We start from the raw sequence: 22,937 nt of genomic DNA on the forward strand, positions 1-22,937 counted from the left end.
CACTGGTCTGTGCAAGCGACTTCGATCACCGGCCACCTGCTTCGATGAGCCAGTACCTGTATACGTAATAGGATAGCCACGTATAATCGATCTAAGCATGCACATGGTAATTGTTTTCGATATATCGGAAGAGAGGGATGCTGTAATATCTTATCGAGCTCTCTAGTGTGTGATGTTAGTGAAGCTTTTATACTTCACAGTTTTTCTCATGGATGGTACAAAATAACGAGGAGGTGGTGTATGTGTGACAGACATGAATGCACCCTGAGACACGCAGATCTCCATCAGACTGCAAAGCCTATGTGTACTTTCAGTTTGGAGATGCACCACAATTCAGTTCCAGAATGCTCCCCCTCCTTACAGTTCCTGTATGATGTGAAGTCTTCGTAATAGCTTCCTAATAGCTTCACCAATTGCGTACAATGTGTAAGGCCGTTACACATTCTACAGAGTTGGTGGAGCTATGACAACATGTTAACATTTCCACCTAGTGGTCAGGACATGGTCCTGTCATATTAACTCAGCTCTCTGTTCCTCCATGGGATACAGAAGCTGATAGCTATAGCACTCTCGGAATTCCGCTCAGTTCCAGCTTAAACTGGAGTGATCACATGGACAATGCTGCAGGGAGGGCGGGGCAGAGACTGATGAACAGTTACAAAGAGACTGTCTAAAATCACGCTGGAGTTTTGCTGTATGGGGCTGAATAGAGATGGGGCCCCTCCACGCCCGCACCAACGTGGTGCGCAAACCAAAAGTTCTACCGTCACCTCCGTCAACATGTTAGTTGTCTAATCAGTGGATCACAGGATGCTGGGATAGCATTAACACGGACCATCAGGTGATAGATTGTGGACGAAACGCGAATGAGGGTAGCGATTTGAAGAGCAGAGGGAAAAAAGTGCCAAGGCTCGTGCCGTGGGGAAAAAAACCTCTTCGACAGTGGGATGTTTAGTAAGAGCAGTAGTGGCTTACTAGCTGCGATAGTTCATGCAAGGTTGGGTTTTTTAGTGTGGCATCAATACCGTGGCAGGCGATTCAGATGTATCCCGGTCTCCCGCAGTCGCTGCATTCCTGGAACAGTCAAGATCGTTATACAAGGTGTTACAAAAAGGTACGGCCAAACTTTCAGGAAACATTCCTCACACACAAATAAAGAAAAGATGTTATGTGGACATGTGTCCGGAAACGCTTAATTTCCATGTTAGAGCTCATTTTAGTTTCGTCAGTATGTGCTGTACTTCCTCGATTCACCGCCAGTTGGCCCAATTGAAGGAAGGTAATGTTGACTTCGGTGCTTGTGTTGACATGCGACTCATTGCTCTACAGTACTACCATCAAGCACATCAGTACGTAGCATCAACAGGTTAGTGTTCATCACGAACGTGGTTTTGCAGTCAGTGCAATGTTTACAAATGCGGAGTTGGCAGATGCCCATTTGATGTATGGATTAGCACGGGGCAATAGCCGTGGTGCGGTACGTTTGTATCGAGACAGATTTCCAGAACGAAGGTGTCCCGACAGGAAGACGTTCGAAGCAATTGATCGGCGTCTTAGGGAGCACGGAACATTCCAGCCTATGACTCGCGACTGGGAAAGACCTAGAACGACGAGGACACCTGCAATGGACGAGGCAATTCTTCGTGCAGTTGACGATAACCCTAATGTCAGCGTCAGAGAAGTTGCTGCTGTACAAGGTAACGTTGACCACGTCACTGTATGAAGAGTGCTGTGGGAGAACCAGTTGTTTCCGTACCATGTACAGCGTGTGCAGGCACTATCAGCAGCTGATTGGCCTCCACGGGTACACTTCTGCGAATGGTTCATCCAACAATGTGTCAATCCTCATTTCAGTGCAAATGTTCTCTTTACGGATGAGGCTTCATTCCAACGTGGTCAAATTGTAAATTTTCACAATCAACATGTGTGGGCTGACGAGAATCCGCACGCAATTGTGCAATCACGTCATCAACACAGATTTTCTGTGAACGTTTGGGCAGGTATTGTTGGTGATGTCTTGATTGGGCCCCATGTTCTTCCACCTACGCTCAATGGAGCACGTTATCATGATTTCATACGGGATACTCTACCTGTGCTGCTAGAACATGTGCCTTTACAAGTACGACACAACATGTGGTTCATGCACGATGGAGCTCCTGCACATTTCAGTCGAAGTGTTTGTACGCTTCTCAACAACAGATTCGGTGACCGATGGATTGGTAGAGGCGGACCAATTCCATGGCCTCCACGCTCTCCTGACCTCAACCCTCTTGACTTTCATTTATGGGGGCATTGGAAAGCTCTTGTCTACGCAACCCCGGTACCAAATGTGTAGACTCTTCGTGCTCGTATTGCGGACGGCTGTGATACAATACGCCTTTCTATAGGGCTGCATCAGCGCATCAGGGATTCCATGCGACGGAGGGTGGATGCATGTATCCTCGCTAACGGAGGACATTTTGAACATTCCCTGTAACCAAGTGTTTGAAGTCATGCTGGTACGTTCTGTTGCTGTGTGTTTCCATTCCATGACTAATTTGATTTGAAGAGAAGTAATAAAATAAGCTCTAACATGAAAAGTAAGCGTTTCCGGACACATGTCCACATAACATATTTTCTTTCTTTGTGTGTGAGGAATGTTTTCTGAAAGTTTGGCCGCACCTTTTTGTAACACCCTGTATATTAGTGAGAGATCGGCCATAAATTATCTCACTGTGTAGGGGGTGGCTCTGGCTCTGAGCACTATGGGACTTAACATCTATGGTCATCAGTCCCCTAGGACTTAGAACTACTTAAACCTAATTAACCTAAGGACATCACACAACACCCAGTCATCACGAGGCAGAGAAAATCCCTGGCCCCGCCGGGAATCGAACCCGGGAACCCGGGCGTGGGAAGTGAGAACGCTACCGCACGACCACGAGCTGCGGACTGTAGGGGGTGGGTATAGCTTGTCTGCATGTAGTGTACGTTACGGCTTCCCTGCATGGCGCCGGTTTTTCGGCAAGTGTGTTCCAACTGGATATCCAGTAATGGTAGCTGATATACAGGGGCTCACCTGTACCGTTGTGTTTGCATGTACTTGGCCATAGATGTTAGGTCCTTGCAGGTATGTTTTTTGGTCTATTATGTTTCCATCTATGGTTGTGGTGGTAGTTCCCCAAATTCTGAATGAACGGGTTCTGGGAATGTCTGGAGTTTCTGTATAGTCCTGTGGTGAGTTTGTGGATTACCTCTGTGAGAGTCTCAAGTCGGCATTCTCGGTGAAGATGCGCGATGCGCGTGTATCGTGGAGCATTGCTTATGATTTTGAGTACTTTGTTTTTTATGATCTGCAGACGGCGCAGGCGTGTGGGCGTAGCGTATCCCCAGACAAGGGCTGCGTACGTCATCAGGGGTCGAATAAGTGTCATGTACATGGACCTCGACAGCCGTCTGTTCAGTATGCTATGCCTGTTGAGCATAGGGTAGAGATGTTTGAGCCTCGTACTTCCTCTGTTGGTCGTGTGTTGTATGTGGTCCCCCCAGAGTAATTTCCGGTCCAGCCAGATACCAAGGTATTTGACTTTCTCACGGAAACGTACAGGGCGTGCATGTAGTGTTATTGGTCTGCAGTCGCGATGTTTGCGCAGTTGCTTCGGTCTTTGAGTGAACAGAACGGCTTCGCACTTGTTGACGTTTACTCTAACACGCCATTTCTCTAGCCAAGGCCCAGCCACTGAGTGCGGTCTGTAATCGTGACGTAATGTTTGATAGTTTCCAATCTTGTGCGAGGATAGCGGTGTCATCCGCATAGATTGCCATCGTTGTGTTGTATGTGGTTGGGAGATCGTTTATGCAGAGGTTAAACAGTAGGGGCCCTAGGATGCTTCCTTGGGATACTCCCGCATGTATTCCATGTCGTGTTGATTGCTTTCCCTACTCGTCAGTGTTGAAACTGTCTATGAGGTTTGAGTGTATGAGACGCACCAGCCCGTCGGGGAACCCTGCGTCGCTGAGTTTGCGAATGAGGCCGTTGTGCCATAGACGGTCGAAATCTTTTTCTATGTCGAGGAACACCGCCTCTGTTACTTTGTTTATATTGAAGCCATGTGTTATATGTTCAACGACCCGTAAGAGTTGTTGTGTTGTGGAGTGGTGATTCCTGAAGCCGAATTGCTCCGGTCTCAGGATGTCATTTGTTACGCAATGCCTAGTGAAGCGTTTGAGGATCACCTTCTCAACAATCTTGCTGAGCGAAGTCAGAAGACTGATGGGTCGGTAATTTTGTGGGAGGGTGTGATCTTTCCCCGGCTTCCTGAACATCAGGACCTTGGCCGTCTTCCGAAAGACGGGGAAGTGTTGTTATTTTAGTATGGCATTCATGATGTGTGTGAGGTATTCTGTGGCTCTATCCGTGAACTCATGGAGGACACGGTTTTGAATGCCATCATGACCAGGGGCTTTCCTAGCAGCGGAATACATTATAGCCCAGGAGACTTCGCGCGATGGTTGGGCTAAAATGCGAGTAACTTCCCGGTCAGTAGTAAGTGTGAACACTGGATCTGATGGTACCAGGTTCGTTGTGAATGACACTGCGATTTTGCGGGCCATTAATTCTGCTTTCTCCTCCGCAGAGTATGCGGGTCCGTCAGACCCCTGGAGCGTCGGGGTGTACATTTTCTCCCTGGTGAAGTGTCGGGCTAGATGCCACACACCAGGACGCGTGGTGTCCAGCACTTCAAGTTTTTGGTTCCACTGTTGTATTATGTGTTTGTATTTTGTTGTGTATGATGCCCTGTAGCCTGTTGACGTGCCGTTTGAAGTACTGACGCCTGGTACGCTGCCATTGTCTCCTGAGGCGATTCCTCATTGAGATTAGGACCAGGATTTCCTGGGGTAGGGCAGCACTGTGTTGTTGTGGGGTGCGATCAGGTGTTCAAAATGGCTCTGAGCACTATGGGACTCAACTGCTGTGGTCATAAGTCCCCTAGAACTTAGAACTACTTAAACCTAACTAACCTAAGGACAGCACACAACACCCAGCCATCACGAGGCAGAGAAAATCCCTGACCCCGCCGGGAATCGAACCCGGGAACCCGGGCGTGGGAAGCGAGAACGCTACCGCACGACCACGAGATGCGGGCTGCGATCAGGTGTGGTGCCCGCCACTGCGTCCTGGACGGCGTTAGGGTTTCTACTGCCTCGTCGATTTGTGCTGTTTCGTTGATTTCGTGTATAGGTGGGATGTGGCCACCGAGCGTTTCCTTGAAGTAGCGTGCTGATATCGCGTGTTGCAATGCTTTCAAGACTGTTGTATACAGACATCAGTGTAATGTAGGCTCCGTTGAACTTGACTCTGACGGCCGTGGCCTCGATTTTTTTCCAGTTCAGGGAGCTCTATGTTTGTGTGCTTAATGTCTTTGTGTATGACGATTGCAGTTCCACCTGCCAGTGCGTCGCCCGGTCGGTCGGTACGATAGACGCAGTAGCTGGGAAAGTTTAATTGTTTGTGCGGTTTAAGCTTAGTCTCGCTCAGTAGCGCGACAACCATTCCCTTCAGCTCTAAGAAAGCGGAAAATTCTGTCCTTTTGGTGTTGATCGAGGCTGCATTCCAGAACACGATCTGTGATAGTGTACGCAGGTTTGCGTTACAGGCCGAGTGTGGTGTATTATTCATGAGAGGTGTGGAAAGTGTCTCGATGGCAGTGTGTGACAGCCCAGTACTGCCCGGGTTCGGCACTCATGAGCTGTGTGATGAGTGAAGTGACGGCCGTCAGCACCGTGGTAAGGATTTGAGCGGTCGTGTGTCAAGGGAATAGTGTTTCCAATATTCCCCCAGGTGATGTGTTGGTGTTGGATGTGGAGGCCTGTGGTGCTATTGCAGAGTTAGCGGCCGCTTGTGCGGGTATTGGTGTGTTGTTTGGGATGGCATTTGTGTTCATGTTTTGTGGTAGAAGTTGTGGCACCTGTGGTACTTCTGTGGTGAGGGAGATAGTGGTATGGGTTACAGTCTCGGTGTCTTGTTGACTGTTTGCCTGTGTGTTACTGGTCTGTTGTTGCTGGGTGGCATGTTGTGGTGTTCTGGTGTTCCCCGCCCTGTGCCTTCGTGTACGTCTATTTTTCCTCTGGGCTTCGGGTTCTGGGGATTCTTGTGTTGGTGCGTTTTCCTGTGTAGTGTACGTTTCTTCGCAGCACGTGACTTCAGGGATTGGGGTAGTGTTGTTTGGGGGCATAGGTGTTGGTACCGATGCTTGTTGATTTTCTGGTGTTGTCTGTGGCTGCTGTGTAGTTGATGCAGCGGTTGTTTCGTGTGAGTGTGTTTGTGAAGGGCACTGAGGTTCCGCAGCCTGTGCCGTTCCACCAGGGCGAACAACCTTGGCAAACGTTACGCCGTTCCTAACTGGGTTCGACGCCGGCCTTGGACGTGGGATGTCATGCAGTGCCGTGTGTTTGTCTTGTTTACGCTTCAGCGCCTGTTTGTATGCACTGCACTGCCTGAAATTGGCCGCATGGGGCCCATTGCAGTTGGCACAGCGTCGTTGGTTTGGCTGTGTTTGTGTGCACGTGTTGGATCTGTGATTGCCAGTACATCCGCGGCAACAAGTTGCCAGGCCACAACGAAGGGCCGAGTGGCCGAATCGCTGGCAGTTGCTACATTGTTGGGGGGGCATGGGTGGTTCGTAGTGTTCTACACGTACGTCCATCCGCAGAAGGCTCTTTATCTGTAAGATGTCGCGGTAATCAGCCGTGTCGACCAACTCAACCATGTAGTGTAGTAGCGGTGCGTGTGTATGGAACCCCGTCATCCGGGAGGCACCTTTACAGTCGAATCCCAGATTACAGAGCGCCACCTGTACTGTGTCGTTAGGGGTGCTGGGATCCACTCCCTTAATCACATACTGCTGGGTTCTCTAGTCCAGCGTTCTGTCCGTGTAATGTTCGACCTTCTGATCTTAGAGGAAGGTCAAAAGATCTTTGTATTCGTTGTACTGTCCTTAGCAGAGAGGTTCGAAAAAGGGGACTGGTTTCGAGGTATGGGAGTGCCATGGATATGATTCACCGGTGGCTGTGGTCATTAAAGGACATCTTCTAGGCTCCAATGCAAGTGCGTGGTTGAGTGGAGACACTTGATAGCAAATCACAGACAGAATTTCTTCCTGAAAACGGAAATCTATAGATCTCAAAAGCTAGTGATTTGGTCATAGGATTTTGTACATTTCTTATGACTTCAATCCAGAGTTGTATTTCATAACTGATTCCTCACATAGCTCACCATCTACTGTATGTGGTCATTCTCAATCTGCGATCATACACTCTCACCTGAAACCCCATGGATATATCACAGAACCTCTGTTACACTGTCTGCAAGGTATCAAGACAGAATGTATTAAAAATACTGTTTTTTATCGTGGGAAATATCTAGTAGTGACATGAGAGAGTTGCAGCTGTTGGCTTAATATCACATTCCTTAGCCGAGTCACTTTCTAAATTCGGTGAGAAGGGTGATTTTACTTCGGCGTTACACCTATGGCGACATGCATCCGCACTTTTGGACTATTAATATACGCTCCTGCGTCACCAACCATATTCAATGTCACAGTATTTGTGTGGAAGACCACTTCATTTGGAGGCAATACCATATCTTCGTTTATAAAGCATCTACAGTTGTTTTTACCACAGATATAGTTAGCGATTCTTGCATGTGCCTGTAGAATCAAGACCATTTTCTCGAAATACGTTAAAGCATTTCAGGATGCTAGGACATTGGTGGTAATGAAGTACATGACTGGCTGTGAAATGACAATGACGCTCGCTACGATATGATTTTTGATTGTTAAGTTATCGTTACTTATTTGTCTGCGGAGAATAAGAGTAGTGATGAAGGGTTGGTTGATAAAGAAGACGTTATTACACAGACAGAGGTCACAACACAGCTGGAGAAAATAATGGCGTTACCGACTTTTGCTGAGCAATGCTGGTGAAACCCCTGCTTGATTGTTCTGCATGTTTGTAAATAATACCTGCATTGTTGCAACATTTCACTCACAGCACTCAAATTTTTTTCTGAAATTTGGGGTTATCCTGAGTTTCAATGAATGCTCCGGAGTTTCGATGAATGATCAAAGCTGGCCAGGATCAGCGCGGTTCTATTATATCATCTAAATGCCACTGCCACAAACTCCCACAACCACTCCCATTCCTTACACAGGCTGGGCATACTGTCCCAACGAGGCGCAGCGATGTGCCAGCAAAATATTCTAGTAGGCTGTATATTTTAGCCTCGGATCTGTCATATGGTATCACTACCAGTTTCGACTTATTACCACGTCATCACCAGATGAACTGATGAAAAATAAAGAAAAGGAGAATAGTAAACCTAGAATTGTGAAACTAAATTAAAGATAAATCTTAACTTCTATATACAACTACTGTACTTGTTTTGTTATATGTTAACTAGTCAACTGAACAGGCCTGAGAGGTCACAGAGTGTAAACATAGCTCTGTTCGACTGTTTTGACTGAACGCTACATTTAACTACGTGCTACTTACAAACCTGGAAACCTAACAATTGTATTTTTTTTGGTAATTTATAATTTATGCTTGTTAGAGCCGGGAAGGCTGTTACAGAAGCACGTTTATTTCATTCAGTATTCCACAAGGCTATGTCTGAGGTAGTAGGGTTTCCAATTGATTCAATTGTGTGTATGTTTTTATGTGAGGGGGAATGAGACCCTCAAATCGCAAATATTAAATTAAAAATATTCGCAGTATAAAAGTTATGGCAGGTATAGCTTTGTCAAAGTGGAAACTAATAGAAAATTACTTTTTTTATTTTTAAACAGTTACACTGATGGTGCCTGCATCTACCTCCACAACTACATCAATAATACACATTGCGTCTGACGGTGTGTGGCAGAGGGTACGTCTGATACCACTAACTGATATCACCTTCTCTGTTCCACTCGCGAACGGGGAGTGGAAGGGGCTACTGTCAATAAGCCTCTGTTTTAGCTGTAATTTCTCGGATTTTCTCGTCATGGTCATTTCGAGAGATGTATGTGGGACGGAATAATATGTTGCCCGTATCTTCCAGAAAAAGTACTCTAGAAATTTCAATAGTGAACCTCTCTCTTCGTTGGATCTTCTCTATCTCTTTTAACTGCCTGGTAAAGGTCCCAGATCGACGAAGAATAGTCAAGAATCGATCGAAAGAGTGTCTTGTAAGCCACTTCTGTCGTGATTGAGTTACATTTCCCTAAGATCCTTCCTGTGACTCTCAGACTGACATCCGCTTTTTCTACTATATGAAGATGGTATCTGTTCCCGAAAGAACAGATACCATTGATGACCGTGCAGCTTCTCTAGAATGAAATGATACTTAAATCGAAACCCTTAGCTGTCGACAGGTGTTGTTGATATACATTAATGGGGACAGCTGAAAATGTTAAAGGCTACCTGGCCATTGACCTTCTTCTGTGAGAATGCGCACGCTTTGCCCGAACTCTTACGGGAGTCGTCAGCTTAATTGGCGCGAGTAATGAGTGAATGGGCAAAATATCTATTAGGAACACTACGAACGTAGATTGTGGACAGTTGGGAATGTTTGTCTCACCGGAAGCGTGCAAGGGATAAGTCCCTGCAGTCACACTATCCTCTGTGCCCTCGGTGGCTCAGATGGATAGAGCGTCTGCTATGTAAGCAGGAGATCCCGGGCTTGAGTCCCTGTCGGGGCACACATTTTCAGCTGTCCCCATTGATGTATATCAACAACAGCTGTCGGCAGCTAAGGGTTTCGATTTAATAATCATTTCATTCTAGAAAGTTCACTGAATTCATTGTACTCCAAAACACAACAACAATGTAATGGCCACGTATGGATGGCCATTCCGACGGGTGATGGAACTGAGCTGTTAGTCTCGGGAAACCAGTGCTTCATCACCCTGGGCAGAATAGCAGTGCTCAGTGGACGCCTGGCAGTCGTCTGACCTATCAACATGCAGATGTCATTGTTAAGACATTCATTCATTACTCTGCAAGCTAGATCAATCATGACGAGAGTTGGAGAAGCCAACATCCCCTGGACGTAAGTGATAAGTGGCCTGTGGTGAGGTGCGGTCGTCAGCAAGCGGCATGCAGCATCATACGGCTGATGGTGCAATAACGACAGCGACTCCGCAAGGATGCTGACCGCAGCACCATGCTGCAGCCCGGAATGCAGACTGAAGGCAGCCCAACTGCACATAATGGAGCGCGCTGAAGCGCACAGAATCACGCCGCAGGCCCAGAGTGGATGTGGTGGCTCACTGCAGCACCAGAGTATGTCCACTCCACACGAGCAGAGACAGGCAGACAGGAATTTACCTGCACGGGTGATGGCGGATAAGCAGGTGCACCGCGGTAGGCTATAAACCGACAGGGTAGGAGGCCGGTAGCAGCTGAAGTGGAACTGCAGGAGGTCCAACCGCTGGAGAGCACAGGCAGCAGCTAGCAGTGGCAGGCAGTCGCTTTTCAGAGCATTCACACAAGGTTGGCTTGGTGGCGACACATACAACGTGATGACATGAGGAACGTTTCCAACCGATTCCTCATACACAAACAGCAGTTGACCGGCGTTGTCTGGTGAAACGTTGTTGTGATGCCTCGTGTAAGGAGGAGAAATGCGTACCATCACGTTTCCGACTTTGATAAAGGTCGGATTGTAGCCTATCGCGATTGCGGTTTATCGTATAGCGACATTGCTGCTCGCGTTGGTCGAGATCCAATGACTGTTAGCAGAATATGGAATCGGTGGGTTCAGGAGGGTAATACGGAACGCCGTGCTGGATCCCAACGGCCTCGTATCACTAGCAGTCGATATGACGGGCATCTTATCCGCATGGCTGTAACGGATCGTGCAGCCACGTCTCGATACCTGAGTCGACAGATGGGGACATTTGCAAGACAACAACCATTTACACGAACAGTTCGACGACGTTTGCAGCAGCATGGACTATCAGCTCGGAGACCATGGCTGCGGTTACCCTTGACGCTGCATCACAGACAGGAGCGCTTGCGATGGTGTACTCAACGACGAACCTGGGTGCACGAATGGCAAAACGTCATTTTTTCGGATGAATCAAGGTTCTGTTTACAGCATCATAATGGTCGCGTCCGTGTTTGGCGACATCGCGGTAAACGCACATTGGAAGCGTGTATTCGTCATCGCCATACTGGCGTATCATCCGGCGTGATGGTATGAGGTGCCATTGGTTACACGTCTCAGTCACCTCTTGTTCGCATTGACGGCACTTTGAACAGTGGACGTTACATTTCAGATGCGTTACGACCCGTGGCTGTACCCTTCATTCGATCCCTGCGAAACCCTACATTTCAGCAGGATAATGCACGACCGCATGTTGCAGGTCCTGTACGGGCCTTTCTGGATACAGAAAATGTTCGACTGCTGCCCTGGCCAGCGCATTCTCCAGATCTCTCACCAATTGAAAACCTCTGGTCGATGGTGGCCGAGCAACTGGCTCGTCACAATACGCCAGTCAGTACTCTTGACGAATTGTGGTATCGTGTTGAAGCTGCATGGGCAGCTGTACCTGTACACGCCATCCAAGCTCTGTTTGACTCAATGCCCAGGCGTATCAGTGCCGTTATTACGACCAGAGGTGGTTGTTCTGGGCACTGATTTCTCAGGATCTATGCACCCAAACTGCGTAAAAATGTAATCACATGTTAGTTCTAGTATAATATATTTGTCCAGTGAATACTCGTTTATCATCTGCATTTCTTCTTGGTGTAGCAATTTTGATGGCCAGTAGTGTAGTACATAATGTAACTGCGTTTCGTAGGCTCGAATCTGATTCGCTTCCATGGCCTCTTGCATTAGCCGGGGCAGCATCATGATATTACTCAGTCATATCAAGAAATAAATAATGGTGGCGCTACAGAACAATGTGATTCGCACATGTGACCTAAGTCCCTATGAATCAATGCATGAATCTTGAATTGAATCCGCTATTATTCTCCCATTTCACAGCACAGTGCTAACTTCTTTAAGAAATTTCAAAGCACAAAATTATTCCTTATAACCTGAAATGATTCCAAGTCCAGCGACGGGCGGAAATTTTCAGACAAATCTCAGCTGAAATGTTTCTAAGTTTCATATCCTAGCAACGTTTCTCCAACAGTATGGCACTTACATCACTAATCTCCGAACACTTCTCACTTACAAGTATCGTACTGCTGCTGGTTAGCAAGAGACTCCCCGCTTCAGTCAGTAGCAGAGACCGAGCACACTGGACTCGCATTCGGGAGGATGACTGTTCATAAACGCGTCCGGCCATCTGGATTTAGGTTTTCCGTGATTTCCCTTAATCGCTTCAGGCAAATGCCGGGATGGTTTCTTTGAAAGGGCACGGCAGATTTCCTTCCTCATCCTTGACACAATCAGAGCTTATGCTCCATCTCTATTGACCTCGATGTCGACTGGACATCAAATTCAATCTCCCTCCTTCCTATACTCGTTAGCAGAGGATTGCCACCAGCTCTGCCTAGCAAACAACTCATCGTAGAGTACTCTTTTTGCTGCTTTTCTTAGTCGCCATGACCGTTTTTCCGAGCCATAGAAATCTCATTTTGAGTCCCTAATTTAAAGTTATTCTTTTCACATATTTGCTACACATTTCAGTTGGTCTGTCTTCCCAGCGAGCGCCTTGATTTATGTTTACAAATTTTATTTGTTTATTACTTCTCCCACATTCTTTAAAATACTATTATTACTCTTAGCGGCAAATAAATTCACGCAAATGTGACTTGTTCAAAATTGGAACAAAGCTATTACATTCTCACGTACTAAAAAAGGTTTGAAATGATAATTAAATGGACACTCTAGCTGCAAACAGGCGTTGCTATACTTCATTGGGGACATGTTGAAAATATGCGCCCCGACCGGGACTCGAACCCGGGATCTCCTGCTTACATGGCAGACCCGCTATCCATCATCAATGAAGTATATCAAAGCCTGTTTGCAGCTCGGGTGTCCATTTAATTATTATTTCATTCTAGCGAAAGTTGCATGGTCATCAACGGTAACTGTTCTTTCGGGAATAGATACTATCTTCATATATAGTTAAAAATATGGCTTCCCGGCCATTGACCTCCTTGTGCGAACGCACACGCTATGCCCAAACTCTTATGGGACTTGGTACATTAATTTGCTACGAGTTATGAGTATGATGGGCAAACATATATTACCCGCAGTGGTATGAACATGTTGGGAATGAGAGTCTCACGGGGAGCACGCAAGGGATAAGTCCCTGCAGGCGCACTATCCTCTATGCCCTCGGTGGCTCAGGTGGATAGAGTGTTTGCCATGTGAGCAGGAGATCCCGGATTCGAGTCCCGGTCGGGGCACACATTTTCAACATGTCCCCAATGAAGTATATCAACGCCTGTTTGCAGCTAAGGTGTCCATTTAATTATCATTTCATTCTAGCGAAAGCTGCATGGTCATCAACGGTAACAGTTCTTTCGGGAACAGATGCTACCTTCATATACAGTTAAAAAATGTTTCCAGAAGTAAAGCTGTGAGGACGGGGCGTGAGTCGTGCTTGGGTAGCTCAGTTGGTAGAGCACTTGCCCGCGAAAGGCAAAGGTCCTGAGTTCGAGTCTCGATCCGGCACACAGTTTGAATCTGCCAGGAAGTTTCAAAAAAGGTTTGATCACCAGCGAGTTTCTTACTTGTATCTGACATACACGATATTTTTCTACAGTTATGTATAAAATATAGAAAAGTTCTAATAATATACGATGTAAGGTTAGGAGTGTACTGTCATAAAGTTCACGGTCTCGTCTGCAACGATGGAACAAATGTAGGGAAGTTTCTTGTCCTTCTGTCGCGTGATAATCGGAAAATTTGGGAGGAAGAGAAGGAGTTTAGGAAAGAGAGAAATATGGTGGAAATGATTAATATGTGGGTCCAAATCAGGTATTACATACTCGCGAGTTATGTTGAGTAACGTGTACGACCAAGGCTACAGCTGATGGAAACGAAACTTACCAGAAATTCCTTTCGCAATGCAACAGATTTTATGTTTCTTAATAGAGCACTACTGGGTCTATGTGAAAGATATTTGCGTTCTTATTCTAGAGCTATGGGCGGTGGTAAACAACGCAGGAATCGCCGACTTCGGCGAAGTGGACATCACGCCGCTGGAGAAATTTCAGCAGGTGTTGGACGTAAACACGATGGGCGCCATAAGGGTCTCCAAGGCGTTCCTGCCGCTCCTCAAGAAGTCTAAGGGCCGCCTTGTCAACGTCGCCAGCCCTATAGGTAAGTAAGGTAATTGAATATGTGTTGGGGCTTAGCACCAGTAAAAACAGAAAGACGTTGACAAAGTAAGGAATAGAAAGCAAACTGCTGAGAAAGGAGACAATTGTTCACTACAGAAAGTTTTATTAGCATGTATGTGATGGTATCCTTTGCGAAGTGATGTTTTTCAATTTCTGAGAGCGTTCCAGCAAGGTCAGTTTTACGTGGTGTAATGTGAAGTTGAGGCTTGGACCCGCAAGGGTATCCGAGAGCGCTAACGCGCTGCTTCCTGGACTCGGGTGGGCGCGCCGGCCCCGGATTGAATCCGCCCGGCGGATTAACGACGAGGGCCGGTGTGCCGGCCAGCCTGGATGTGGTTTTCAGGCGATTTTCCACATCCCACTAGGTGAATACCGAGCTGGTCTCCACGTTCCGCCTGAGTCACACGCGTCGCAGACATTTGAAACACGTCCGCACTATTTCACGATTTACACTAGCCGCAGACAGTTGGGGTACACTGATTCCGTCCTGGGGGGGGGGGGGGGGGGGAGGGTGTACGTGGTGGCGGCAGGAAGGGCATCCGGCCATCCCTAACATTAACATTGCCAAATCAGTTGTAACCACGCCGACCCAGCGATCCCTACGGGGATCTGGCGTAAGCGAAAGAAAGAATGTGAAATTCAGGCTTGATCCCAGAGCACGTAATTGGTGGCTGTAGTAAATAAACAGCAGCCGATGAAATACATAAACTAAACGAGACACACTTTTTTTTGTCAAAAGTTATTACAACACCACGAGAAGGAAGTTTGACATTCACGTCACACACTATTGTTGAGATGGCCGTTAGCGGTATTTAGAACCTAGAGTCCTCTCGACGATGGGTTCATGTGTGACGGACTTTAGTCACGGATTGTGAAAGAACTGAGAACGAAATCGGCAGAGTCCTTTTCAAAGGAACCATAACGCACTGCGAATGAGTGATTTAAGGAAACCACCGAAGACTGAAATCCTGGTGGCGGAACGCCGATCGGAACCCAGGTGCTCCCGATTACCACTCGAGTGTCCTACGAGCTCCGCCTCCTCGCTCGGCCACGCTGAACTCACAAGTAAATGATCCAGTGGATGACAACGGATGTTCTGAGAGCCGTACACGGACAGCAGAGGATTGTAAGGATAACGACGAAGGTCTGAAGAACATCGAAGCATGATATTTGACCTTCAACGGAAAAAGACAAAGCACAAAAGTATTTTTCATAAGTAGGCAGGAAGACTCCATGTTGCTCGATTATACGATTTGGGATAAAACATTGGAAGCAGTAACAACCGTAAAACACCTAAGGCTAAACATCTGGAGCGAACTAGAGTGGAAGAACCACATTACTTTTATCTTTTTCGGTCCATTTTTTTTTTCTTAAGTCAACTCTCTTGTGGCTGGTTCGATGCGGCCCACCACGATTTCCTCTTTTATGCCAATCTCTTCTACTCAGAGTAAGATACTATGTCCCCAACCATTTGTTTGGTGTATTCGAATCTCTGCCATCTCATGCAGTTTTTACCCACTACCGCTCCCTCTACTACCGTGGACGTTATTTCCTGTTCTCTTAAAACGTGCCCTGTAATCCTGTCCCATCTTCTCAACAGCATTCTTCATACTTTCCTTTCTTTGACAGTTCTGCAGAAAATTACCTGATTCTTTTTCTTATCATTATTTGCAGTCAGTTTTGAAGCAACTACGGTTTCATGTTCAGTCACTTTAGCTCTGTTATCAATGTGACAGACACCGCAAGTATATTCTCTTAACGTAACAGAATGTACTTGCTCATCGAAAAAGATGTTCATTGCCATGAGAGACGTCCAACGTCCGTACGTGATACTGGCCCTAAGCACTATTGACTCACGAACTTCCGAGGCCGTAGGAGTACATACCTAAAACGTCCATTGGCACATAGCTGCCTGCACTCTTCTATTTGATCATCAGCCGTCAGTCAAATTATGCACTCGTTGATGAACAAAAATGGACACCAATGGTCCAGGTTGAATTCGATGTTTCCCTTGGTTTATACTGTCGTTTTTAATGGCTTGCTGGAGACCAGATTGATCATGTGGAGGCTGTTGCTTGCCACCTGGGTCGGCACAGCCATCCTAGGTGCCTTCAGACAGCCAATGCACTGTTCTATCTAATTCTCCTCTGGATAATCAGGAGCCCTAATTTTTATGTAGCGTTCATAGGTTGGTTTTTCGCTTCAGCGGCGCGCGACCGTTTCCCCATCCTCCATGAATTCAGTACAGTATCCCTTTCCTTTCAATGGCTACCCAAAAATTGGTATACATCACTTTTTTGTGAGGTGGGGTGCCTAGTTTCGTGGGGTACACAACGATTTTGTCTCCCGTGCCAACTTCTTCAGCTCAGGAGCAGTAATCACATCCAACATACTCCATTATTGTTGGATATTTTTCTAATCTCCATCCACCGCTAAAATGTTTGCCCTATATGGGTTTTCCTTGTACCGTGGAGGTTATTCCCTGATGTCTGAACACATCACCACGCAGACATAATGAAACACGATATGAAGTAAATAAACACTACAACACAGCATATCAAGCAATTCGCCTCCGGTGTGTACTGCACCATAAGTACAAGGCAATAACTCCTAGTGAAGATGGTACGGCGGTGGGGCTTTGATAGTGTACACCTGACAGTGAGCACCAGAACATCGTGAAGATCTCAGCAGAGGGGTCGAAACGTCAATCGTGTAGAAGAAACTAAAGAGGAAAATGATGCACCGTAACATCCTAGAAGGTTTCACCTCCAATAACTCTGGGTCTGCCGACTTACATAAACTATCTGGTATAGGTAGGAGAATCTAAATCGTAAAAGTTAACCTGAATAAACTGAGAAATCAACATAGACTTGCAGGAAGTAAGGCATTAAGAAGAGACAGTCCCTCATAGAATAACCTGCCTGCAAGGAGCTTAAGTGCTCACTGGCTTAATGTGGCACATTAGAGAGAAGGCAGCCCCGGCATCCACCACACAACAGTAACGTATGAGACCCGCCAAAAAGGCAAATTCACAACCGAAAAATTTGATTAGGAAGTAAATATTCCATACATGCAGAAATACAGAAAAACCAATGTTAACTTTGCGTCTGTAGTTGCGTAAGTTGATGGAATGCACTACAAACATTAGTACATAAATAAATTATTTACTCTGTTTAATTTATAAATACATATATTTTGATCACTTGATTTTCAGTTTCACACTGTCTGTGACTGAAGCACTTATTAGCTGTTAACAGCCTACAGGCAGCTGGTAGCTGTTGCAGTATTAGCAGCTTCGTGCTATGTTCTTCTATTCTCACGGCGAGTCTTCCGAGATGTGAGTGGAGATCGTTATGGGGAACCTTAGACGTGCGACGGTTACATTATCACGCAGTGAGTCTAAGCGAATGCGGCGTCCTCTGGTGGTGTCCGAAGGGCCAACCATAGGAAGACGGCGAGCCCTTGAGCGAGTGTGTTTCGCAGAAGCACGCTGGCGGCCGTTTTCTCCCTCTTCCTTCGCGGAGATGTAAGGAGCGCGCGACACGTCGTGTACGATCGTTAAAGACACGGTCGTTACCCCAGTTCACAAATACAGCTGTGAATTTAAAGAGGGGATTTATAGGAAACGCCAAGGTATACTAGTATTGCAAATCGCATAAGAGACGTTGTCCGCAGTACATAAAGTACGTATACATCAGCGTGATCTTCGTAGTAACGAATCTGGAGGAAGGAATGTTACAGACAACGTAACGGCATATGTATGATTATTTCTTCATTCCCAAAAATGCCGACAGCAGCGTAAATGTAAAAACCGCTGTATCCAATCAACTTCAATACCCCAAATACTAAGCGAAATACACTCCTGGAAATTGAAATACGAACACCGTGAATTCATTGTCCCAGGAAGGGGAAACTTTATTGACACATTCCTGGGGTCAGATACATCACATGATCACACTGACAGAACCACAGGCACATAGACACAGGCAACAGAGCATGCACAATGTCGGCACTAGTACAGTGTATATCCACCTTTCGCAGCAATGCAGGCTGCTATTCTCCCATGGAGACGATCGTAGAGATGCTGGATGTAGTCCTGTGGAACGGCTTGCCATGCCATTTCCACCTGGCGCCTCAGTTGGACCAGCGTTCGTGCTGGACGTGCAGACCGCGTGAGACGACGCTTCATCCAGTCCCAAACATGCTCAATGGGGGACAGATCCGGAGATCTTGCTGGCCAGGGTAGTTGACTTACACCTTCTAGAGCACGTTGAGTGGCACGGGATACATGCTGACGTGCATTGTCCTGTTGGAACAGCAAGTTCCCTTGCCGGTCTAGGAATGGTAGAACGATGGGTTCGATGACGGTTTGGATGTACCGTGCACTATTCAGTGTCCCCTCGACGATCACCAGTGGTGTACGGCCAGTGTAGGAGATCGCTCCCCACACCATGATGCCGGGTGTTGGCCCTGTGTGCCTCGGTCGTATGCAGTCCTGATTGTGGCGCTCACCTGCACGGCGCCAAACACGCATACGACCATCATTGGCACCAAGGCAGAAGCGACTCTCATCGCTGAAGACGACACGTCTCCATTCGTCCCTCCATTCACGCCTGTCGCGACACCACTGGAGGCGGGCTGCACGATGTTGGGGCGTGAGCGGAAGACGGCCTAACGGTGTGCGGGACCGTAGCCCAGATTCATGGAGACGGTTGCGAATGGTCCTCGCCGATACCCCTGGATCAACAGTGTCCCTAATTTGCTGGGAAGTGGCGGTGCGGTCCCCTACGGCACTGCGTAGGATCCTACGGTCTTGGCGTGCATCCGTGCGTCGCTGCGGTCCGGTCCCAGGTCGACGGGCACGTGCACCTTCTGCCGACCACTGGCGACAACATCGATGTACTGTGGAGACCTCACGCCCCACGTGTTGAGCAATTCGGCGGTACGTCCACCCGGCCTCCCGCATGCCCACTATACGCCCTCGCTCAAAGTCCGTCAACTGCACATACGGTTCACGTCCACGCTGTCGCGGCATGCTACCAGTGTTAAAGACTGCGATGGAGCTCCGTATGCCACGGCAAACTGGCTGACACTGACGGCGGCGGTGCACAAATGCTGCGCAGCTACCGCCATTCGACGGCCAACACCGCGGTTCCTGGTGTGTCCGCTGTGCCGTGCGTGTGATCATTGCTTGTACAGCCCTCTCGCAGTGTCCGGAGCAAGTATGGTGGGTCTGACACACCGGTGTCAATGTGTTCTTTTTTCCATGTCCAGGAGTGTATAAAGGGGGATCAGAAAGGTTCCGAGTAGGGCGTTGCTGCAGCTTACATGCAACGTATCGCGATTCCGATGTGGGTATACAGGGTGGTCCATCGATAATGACCGGGCCAAATATCTCATGAAATAAGCATCAAACGAAAAACCTACAAAGAACGAAACTCGTCTAGCTTGAAGGGGGAAACCAGATGGCGCTATGGTTGGCCCTCTAGATGGCGCTGCCAGACCAAACGAATATCAAATGCTTTTTTTTAAATAGGTGCCCTCATTTTATTACATATTCGTGTAGCACGTAAAGAAATATGAATGTTTTAGTTGGACCACTTTTTTCGCTTTGTGACAGATGGCGCTGTAATAGTCACAAACGTATAAGTACGAGGTATCACGTAACATTCCGCCAGTGCGGATGGCATTTGCTTCGTGATACATTACCCGTGTTAAAATGGACCGTTTACTAATTGCGGAAAAGGTCAATATCGTGTTGATGTATGGCTATTGTGATCAAAATGCCCAACGGGCGTGTGTCATGTATGCTGCTCGGTATCCTGGACGACGTCATCCAAGTGTCCGGACCGTTCGCCGGATAGTTACGTTATTTAAGAAAACAGGAAGTGTTCAGCCACATGTGAAACGTCAGCCACGACCTGCAAAAAATGATGATGCCCAAGTAGGTGTTCTAGCTGCTGTCGCGGCTAATCCGTGCATCAGTAGCAGACAAATTGCGCGAGAATCGGGAATCTCAAAGACGTCGTTATTAAGAATGCTACATCAACATCTGTTGCACCCGTACCATATTTCTATACACCAGGAATTGCATGGCGACGACTTTGAACGTCGTGTGCAATTCTGCCACTGAGCACGAGAGAAATTACGGGACGATGACAGATTTTTTGCACGCGTTCTATCTAGCGACGAAGCGTCATTCACCAACAGCGGCAGCGTAAACCAGCATAATATGCACTATTGGGCAACGGAAAATCCACGATGGCAGCGACAAGTGGAACATCAGCCACCTTGGCGGGTTAATGTATGGCGCAGCATTATGGGAAGAAGGATAATTGGCCCCCATTTTATCGATGGCAATCTAAATGGTGCAATGTATGCTGATTTCCTACGTCATGTTCTACCGATGTTACTACAAGATGTTTCACTGCATGACGGAATGGCGATGTACTTCCAACATGATGGATGTCTGGCTCATAGCTCGCGTTACTTCTAACATGATGTCCGGCTCATAACCCGCGTGCGGTTGAAGCGGTATTGAATAGCATATTTCATGACAGGTGGATTGGTCGTCGAAGCACCATACCATTGTCCGCACGTTCACCGGATCTGACGTCCTCGGATTTGTTTCTGTGGGGAAAGTTGAACGATATTCGCTATCGTGATCCACCAACAACGCCTGACAAGATGCGTCAGCGCATTGTCAATGCATGTGCAAACTTTACAGAAGGCGAACTAGCCGGCCGAATTGGCCTGTGCGGTTCTAGGCGCTGCAGTCTGGAACCGCAAGACCGCTACGGTCGCAGGTTCGAATTCTGCTTCGGGCATGGATGTGTGTGATGTCTTTAGGTTAGTTAGGTTTAACTAGTTCTAAGTTCTAGGGGACTAATGACCTCAGAAGTTGAGTCCCATAGTGCTCAGAGCCATTTGATCCAAGGCGAACTACTCGCTGTTGAGAGGAATGTTGTTACACGTATTGCCAAATGCAGTGAGGTTGGCGGACATCATATTGAGCATTTATTGCATTAATATGGAATTTACAGGTAATCACGCTGTAACAGCATGCGTTCTCAGAAATGATAAGTTCACAAAGGTACATGTATCACATTGGAACAACCGAAGTAAAATGTTATAACGTAGCTACGTTCTGTTTTTAATTAAAAAACCTACCTGTTACCAACTAAAAGTGTGAGCCATATGTTTGTGACTATTACAGCGCTATCTATCACAGAGCGAAAAAAGTGGTCCAAATAAACACTCATATTTCTTTACGTAATACACGAATATGTGATTAAAAATGGGGGTTCTTATTTTTAAAAAACGCAGTTGATATCTGTTTGACCTATGGCAGCGCCATCCATAGCACCATCAGGTTTCCCCCTTCAAGCTAGACAAGTTTCGCTCTTTGTAGTTTTTTCGTTTGACGCTTATTTCGTGAGATATTTGGCCCGGTCACGATCAATGGACCACCCTGTATAAGCAACGACATTTAGCCGAGGAATTAGTGTAGCATCTGTGTCTTTCCAACGTGCATGCGGAAACTTAAACTATGGCGACGTTCGATGCGTCCAATAAGGACCAACAAGCTGTTACTCTTACTTACCGAAGGTCAAACAACGGTGCACATCCACCGAATAACGAAAAATGTGTATGGGGCAGCATGTCTGTCGAAAACCACCCCTGTGGAATGGTGCAACAAGTCCGTGCAAGACGCCGGTCTATCAGGGAAGCCAGTCGCATCCAAGTGGGAAGCGCTAAAGCACTTGCACAATAGCACTGGTAACTCCACATGCCATTATCATGCCTTTGCCCCTGAAAAACCACCTTGGAGTGTCGAAGATTCCTGTCGGACGAAGTTGTGCAGCACTCAGTTATGGTCATCTTCGAGCATCAAAACACGGTGATTTACCAAACTTGTGTCCTTAGCCTGATGCGTCGGTGCTATATTTGCCTCAATGCTCCTGGCGATTCTGCTTGACTGGCATACTGATTCAGAACTGAAAGGCCTTCGAACAGAAACGATTTGGTCGTTCCTGATGCACTAACGTGACAAAAGTCATGGGATACCTCCTAATACGTGTCGGACCTCCATTTTCCCAGGGTAGTGCAGTTATCCGAAGTGGCAGGGACTCATTAAGTAGTTGGAAGTCGACTGTAAAAATATTGAACCATGCTGCCTCTATAGCTGTCCATAATTGCGAAAGTATTTTGTGCACGAACTTACCGTCCCATTACGTTCTGTAAAAGATCGATGGGATTCAGTCGGGCGATCTGGGTGGCCAGTTACACAGGCTGTACTTCAAACCAGTCGTGAACATTTGTGGTCCGGTGATAAGGCGCATTGTCATATCTAAAATTCCCGTCGTTGAATGTCTGAGAATGGTCCCCAAACAGCCGATCATTTCCAGTGAATGATCGTTTCAGTAGGACCAGAGGACCCAGTCCAGTCCATGTAAACACAACCTACATCATTATGGAGCCACCATCAGCATGCACAGTGCCTTGTTGACAACTTGGGTCCATGGCTTCGTGGAGTCTGCACCACCCCTCGAACCCTACCACCAGCTCTTACCAACTGAAATCGGGTCTCATAGGCCACGGTTTTCCAGTCG

The 22,937-nt window shown here is 47.2% G+C and overlaps 1 protein-coding gene across 2 annotated transcripts in view; it reads left to right on the forward strand.

The window, feature by feature from the left end:
• The window catches only part of LOC126465839 (estradiol 17-beta-dehydrogenase 2-like), a 152,926-nt gene that overhangs the window by 66,428 nt on the left and 63,561 nt on the right, over nucleotides 1-22,937 (forward strand). For both annotated transcript variants that reach the window (XM_050096338.1, XM_050096339.1), the window contains exon 4: nucleotides 14,123-14,305. In XM_050096338.1, the coding sequence (XP_049952295.1) occupies nucleotides 14,123-14,305 (183 nt within the window). The remainder of the gene's footprint in view (nucleotides 1-14,122; nucleotides 14,306-22,937) is intronic.

The sequence above is a fragment of the Schistocerca serialis genome, chromosome 1 (assembly GCF_023864345.2).
Source record: "Schistocerca serialis cubense isolate TAMUIC-IGC-003099 chromosome 1, iqSchSeri2.2, whole genome shotgun sequence".
NCBI classification, from domain to species: domain Eukaryota; kingdom Metazoa; phylum Arthropoda; class Insecta; order Orthoptera; family Acrididae; genus Schistocerca; species Schistocerca serialis.